At 45.4% G+C, this 6,612-nt stretch overlaps 1 protein-coding gene across 1 annotated transcript; it reads left to right on the top strand.

Moving 5' to 3' along the window:
• The first annotated feature begins 372 nt into the window (after positions 1-372).
• On the top strand, positions 373-4,981 carry Rtl9 (retrotransposon Gag like 9). Its single transcript, XM_055604921.1, has 2 exons — positions 373-4,362; positions 4,865-4,981. The coding sequence occupies exons 1-2, from the start codon at positions 373-375 to the stop codon at positions 4,979-4,981; spliced, it is 4,107 nt and encodes a 1,368-aa protein (XP_055460896.1).
• The last annotated feature ends 1,631 nt before the right edge of the window (positions 4,982-6,612 follow it).

Genomic DNA, 6,612 nt, shown 5'->3' with positions numbered 1-6,612 from the left:
GTGCTGCTGACTCATTTGAGACAGGGCTTCCCTAGCTCTGAAGCCTGCTATTGGCATTTATAAATATGGAGGCCTTGCTTTGTAACTGAGTAGGTTGGTTTAGAACGGACAGAGGTTGAAGGGATCATTGCTCCAGCTTTGGGGGTATTTTTTGCGATATGGTTTCTTCAAACTGATAGACCCACCTTCAAAGCCATATACATGGCAACTCACAAAAGCAGGTCTCTATGAATCATTGGAATATATTTCTGAAATTGGCTTTTAACCTTTAAACTTCTTTCTCGTTTACAGATTTCATTGATTTGTGGGTTTCACCAGGGCCCCTGATGTCAACACATTAGAGTCTCCATCCGGATACCCTGTTGTGTAGCCATGGCAGATATGTCAATACCATTACATTCATTACGTTTCAACAATATGATGAGGGAGGAAAATGGTGACTCCCAAAATAGGGGGGCAACTTTCTCCAGACCAATGACAGAGACCAGAGCAGAGGTTCAAATCCTGCATTCTCAGTTGCAGTTGCCTATAGTCTCTACTTCAGCCACAGATCCCAGAGGGACATCTACACAGCTGATGACATCCCCAGTCTTCAACAGTCTGTCTACACCTCTCATGGGAGCACCATACTCTGAGACATTGTCCCCACCACTGATGTCAGCCTCAGACACCGGGACACTGTCTCCACTGGTAATGCCAACCTCAGATTCAGGAACTCTGTCTCCACTTCTAATGCCAGTTTCAGACTCTGGAGCACTGTCTCCACTGCTAATGCCAACCTCAGATTCTGGAACATTGTCCCCATTGTTGTCTACTTCAGACTATGGGTTAATGTCCCCAGGGATGATGACAATTCCTGACTTTGGGACAATGTCCACAGAACTAATGGCAGCACCAGATTCTGCAGAAGTATCACCACTGGCAATGCCAGTTCCATCCTCTGGAGTAATATCTGCACCTATAATGAGCACTTCATCTTCTGAGGCATCGTTAGTGCTAGGATCAGATCCTGATGAGATATCCGCACTTCCAGATGTGAACCCTGGAGTGATATCCACAGATCCAGGCTCTGAAGCAATGTCCCCATTGCAAATTACAGATGAGGACACAGAAGCAATGTCCAAAGTGCTAATGACTGCTCTAGCTTCTGGTGAGATATCATCACTGCTAATGTCAGGCACAGACTCTGAAGTGATATCCTCTCTAATAATGTCAGCCCTAGCTTCTGGAGAAACATTAACCCAGCCAACAAACTCTCAAGACTCTGAAGGAATACCCACTATGCTTATGTCAGGCTCAGACTCTGGAGTCATGTCTTCAGTGACTATGCCAGTGTCAGGCTCTGGAGCACAGTCCACATCACTGCTGTCAATTCCAGATACTGAAGAAATATCCACATTACCAAAGCTGGCCCCAGATGCTGAGGCAATGTCCCCACTGCTAATGACAGCTCTCACCTCCACAGTGATGCCTACTCCACTAATGTCAGCATGTAGTTCTGGAGTGATGTCCCCAGATATAACACAAGATATCAACTCTGAGATTGTGTCTGCTCCACCGATAAGAGTCCCCACTACTGGACTGATGTCCACAGTGCCGATGAGGGCTTCTGATACAGGGGCAATGCCCATACAACTAGTGAAAGTCCCTGCCTCAGGAAATACATCTACATCACAAAAGACAGTTCCTGTCTCTGGATCAATGCCCACTCCGCTGATGCCTGCCACAAGCCCTGGAGCAATGTGCATGGAACAAATGTCAACCACAGCCTCTGGTTCAATATCTACACATTTAACAATGGCCAAAACACCTGGATCAATGCCCATAGGCTTTATGAAGGCCACAGCGAATGGGGCAGTTTCTGCACAGCGAACGAGAGGTTCAGCTTTTGGGATGATGTCCACACATCCAGTTATAGCTACAGCCTCTGAAATAATGTCTGTGTCACAATTAACAGTCCCAGCTTCTGGGTCAGCGTCCATACAGAAAGTTCGAGCTCCTGTCTCTGGACCAATGTCCACATCACAAACAAGAACCACAGCCTCAGGGTTGACATCCACACCACAAATGAGAGCCAAAGCCTCTGGAGCAATGTCTACCCCACTAATGACTGCTGAAACCTCTGGATCAGCATCCCCACTGTTAATGAGAGACACAGCCTCAGGAGTGATATCCATGCCACAGATGAGAGCTCCAGGCTCTGGAGCATTGTCCAAGCCACTAATGACATCCAAAGCTTCTGGAATGTTCATGCAGCAAATGACAACTGCAGCTTCTGGAGCAATGCCCACATTCCTAACGAGAGACACAGCTTCTGGAATTCTGTCCATACCACAGATGACTGATCCAGCCTCAGGAGGCATGTCCACACTGCTAATGAGAGACACAGCTTCTGCAACAATGTCTACATCACAGATGGCAGCCACCACCTCTGGAGGCATGTCAGTGCCTCTGACAAGAGTCCCATGTCCTGGAGCAACATCCATATCATTAACGAGAGCCACAGCCTCTGAGAAGATGCCTTGTCAGGCAATAAATACTCAAGACTCTGGAAAAGTATCTACATCACTCATGAGACCTGTTACCTTGGGAGAGATACAGATGAGATCCCAGGGCTCTGGGACAATGTCCACACCCCTACTAAGAGCCTCAGACTCATCGAAGATGCCTACATTGCTCATAAAAGCCTCATCTTCTGGAGAGCATCCTCTGCTACTAATGAGACCTCCAGCTTCTGGAGAGACAGTTCCACCTCCAAGAGTCCCAGTTTATGGGACATTATCACCTACACACATGACAGCCACAGCCTCAGGAATGATGCCCATACTACCTATGAAGGTTTCAGTCCCTGCATCAGAGCCCACACCAGTCCTGAGACCCACAGATTCTGGAGTGATATCCATTCCACTGATGAGGCCCCCAGTTTCTAGAGCAAAGTCCATACCACAAATGATGGCCACAGCTTGTGGAGACATGTGCCCACTCCCAGTGCGAGCTCCAGTGACTGCAGGGGTCTCTCCACCACCAGTCAGAGCATCAGCCTCTTTGGCCATGTCTACAACACTTAGGAGACCCTCTGATGGAGCTGTGGCCACAGAATTAGAGAGGGCTGTAGGCCCTGGAATTATGTCCACTGCACAAATGGCAGCTATGACCTCTGGAGAAATGTCGAAGCCACTAATGAGGGTTTCAGCCTCTGGAACCATGCCCATGCCTTTAGTGTCACCTATGACTTCTGGAGAGATGTCTATGCCACTAATGAAAACCATGCCTTCTGGGACAATGTCAACTCTACAAGCCAAAGTCATGAGGTGTAGAGCTGCATCCTTGACACAGCCAACAATAACAACTTCTGAGGGACTAGCTAATCCCCCAGAGAGAGCTCCAACCTCTGCAGCAGTGTCTACATCACTTATGAGATCCTCAGGTTCAGGAATGACATCCATACCACTACTGAGGGCTACGGCCTCAGGAGGGATATCCATGCCTCAAATGACAGCTCCAATCTCTGGAGAGATGTCTACACCACTAATGAGGGTGCTGGCACCTGAAACAATGTCCAGACAACAAACTACCTTTGGAATGACACCCACTCTGAATATCAAAGCCACGGACTTGGGAGAGGGATCTACCTCTCACATTAGAGTCACAGCCCCTGGATCAAAGAGCACACCACACATGCCTGGCACAACCTCTGAAATAAAGAACCCACCACCAAAGGAAGTGCCATCCTTTGGTATGTTGACCCCAGCACTTTGTTACCTCTTAGAAGAGCAAGAAGCAGCACGGGGCTCATCCTCTGTGGAGGAAGATGCAGAGGAGATTGATGAAGAGAAACAAATGAAGGGGTTTCTGGATGATTCTGAGAAAATGGCATTTCTGGTGTCTCTTCATCTGGGGGCAGCAGAGAGGTGGTCCGTCTTGCAGATGGAGTTAGGAAACCACCTCTCCAGTGAAAATAAATCTTTCTTGAGAAGATCACAGGGTTTGTATGACTCCTTGTCTGAGATAGACATTCTAAGTGCTGTTCTTTGTCATCCTAAGCAGGGTCAGAAGTCAGTCAGGCAGTATGCCACTGACTTCCTGCTGCTGGCCCGACACTTGTCTTGGTCTGATGCCATTCTACGGACCAGGTTTCTGGAAGGACTCTCAGAAGCTGTTACCACCAAAATGGGCCGTATCTTCCTGAAGGTGGCCGGCAGCCTAAAGGAGCTGATAGATAGGTCTCTGTACACTGAGTGCCAGCTGGCTGGAGAGAAGGATTCCTCAGGCAACTCAAACCAGGTTGTGCCAACAGCCTGTAAGAGGAACAATGAGGAGGCCATGGAGAATGAACTGGACTCTCAGCAGCAGACTGATGAGGTAATCAGGGGGACATATGCTCATGGTTTCTGAGTATAAAAATGAGGAAGTAGTGATGTGATATTAACACCCATAGTTTTTCAAGTGGGATCAAGGAAGAGGCAAGATGGAGGTACTGAGTTCCTAGATCACAAGAGAATAGAGAATTTTACAAGTGAGCATAAATATGGTTATTTTGATTATATTTGCCATTTTCAGAAACAATGGCTAATTCAGGTTACTGAGCAGGCTTTGGATCATAAGGAAATTCAGTAGGGTCAACCCCAACTCTCTGTTTATTGTAAGTCCAGTTCTAAGAGAGAGACTTCTTTTATGGACTGGGGTATGTTGTGGACTCAATTCACCAGAGGATTTTATTAACTTAAGACTTGACCACACTTTTTATACATCTGATACATTACAAAGTTCTTTGACTTGCTAGCTCACTGAACTTAATCAGATAGAATGCCTTTGGCCATCGAAAGTGTGGTTCTTATTTATGCTTTTTCCCCCTTTCTCACAGCACCAACATGTTCCCAAACGCTGTTACTACTTGAAAGAACATGGAGACCCCCAAGAAAGTCTTCATGACCACCTTCGACAGAGTGCAGGCCATCCGAAGGTGCCCACCAATAAGTAGTACTCCTTGGAATCTTATGTGATTTCTGAATTGGCTGCTAACTGGAAGACTGGTTCCTGGACCCATTTCATTCAACTGCATCATAAACCTTGTTGCCTTTACCCTCCAGCCTTCCCCTCCAGGTGCATTCCACTTTATCTCCTTTTTGGTTGCCTTGACCTTTTCATTCACCTACATGCCTGTGACCTGCCCTGACAATCAGTGTGGACTTTAAGGATGTATGGTATATGAGGCTTTGAACTTCCATCATTATCATCATCATCATCATCATCATCATCATCAACAACAACAACAACAATATCATCATCAAGGCCAGTTCTAATTCTTGGTTCAGGGAGAAGTCTAGGCAGGAGAAATCACATCCTACCTCAAAACACCTTATAGTGTCTTGCCATGTGTCATCAGGCTAACTTGAGGAAACCCTGCTCCCATTCCACCTGGCAGGGGAGCCTATAAACAGAGAGATATCCACCCCTATACCATCCTTTCAAATCACTAGACTTGCCCTTATATGCCCCAGTTCATAGTATCTAAATGGGTCTCCTGAGCCTTTGCCCTGTTTATAGTCTTGATCCTGAACCATTTATTTTGACCCATAATATTAATAGTAGTGATAGTAATGGCTAACAATTGTTGGTAATGTGCCATGTGACAAGTACTGGGCTAAACCCTTGTCAAGCACCATCTCCCTACAGTGAGCCTAACTTGCTCTTGTGTTGTTAGCTTCTGATCTCTTGATCTGTTGCTTATGGTGTTTGTTCTTTGGTGTGGAATCTCTAGCTATGACCTCTGGGTGACCCCCTCAGTTGTTAATTTCCCTTGCTCCCCTGGCTTTTGTGCTTTATGACCGGCACTCTTCATAAGGGTCTTGATGTCTAAACAGGTAGTTAGATCGTAATATGAATAGTGTTTGCCTTCAGGTGGTGGGTTATGGGTGTTTTTTAATTTTCTTTTTACAGTTATCTGTGCTTTCCAGATTCACCGCAATAAGCATGTATTGCATTTGTAATCATAAAAATAAAGATCACCTGTGAAAAATGAATTAATTATGCCAATTAGAATTTGATTTATTGAGTTCTTTAATTTTTTAGCCTTATTTATTTTGCGTGTTTGTGTGTGGAGGGGGAAGGGAGATATACAGTATGTATGTAGGGGCAAGAAGATAATTTTTGGGGCTCAAGTTCCCTTTTCTACCATGTAGATCCTGGGTATCAGACTCAGGCTTGGGATACATGTTCTTACCTTCTAAGCTACCTTTCCAGCTCTTGAATTCTTTCAACATGAAGTGTTGGCCACTGTTTGGGTGATAGTTAAGACTTTTTCCCATATTAAAATTCCACCCAAATTTAAGGTAGGTGAGAAAAACAAGAAAGAACACCTTTATAAAAAATTTTTAAAAGTTTTAAAATTTATTGTTTATACTTTATTCTGCCTGCATGTGTGCCTGTACACCAGAAAAGGACACCAGATCTCATTATAGATGATTGTGAGCCACCATGTGGTTGCTGAAAATTGAACTCAGAACCTTTGGGAGAACAGCCAGTGCTCATAACCTGTGAGCCATCTCTACAGCCTCCTCAAGAACACATTTAAATGAGATAAGTATGACGACTTGAAGACAAGAAACAGGA

The sequence above is a fragment of the Psammomys obesus genome, unplaced genomic scaffold (genome assembly GCF_907164565.1).
Source record: "Psammomys obesus unplaced genomic scaffold, mPsaObe1.curated_primary_1811, whole genome shotgun sequence".
In the NCBI taxonomy this organism is placed as follows: Eukaryota; Metazoa; Chordata; class Mammalia; order Rodentia; family Muridae; genus Psammomys; species Psammomys obesus.
The sequence above is the reverse complement of the archived record's forward strand: the minus strand, read 5'-3'. Positions and strand labels throughout refer to the sequence as shown.

What these genes read in the sequence shown, in the direction of transcription:
- Rtl9 (XM_055604921.1), top strand. Translation starts at nt 373, where the DNA reads ATGGCAGATATGTCAATACCATTACATTCATTACGTTTCAACAATATG. An exon ending in CTCAGCAGCAGACTGATGAG is followed by an intron (nt 4,363 to 4,864) that starts GTAATCAGGGGG and finishes CCTTTCTCACAG; the next exon opens with CACCAACATGTTCCCAAACG.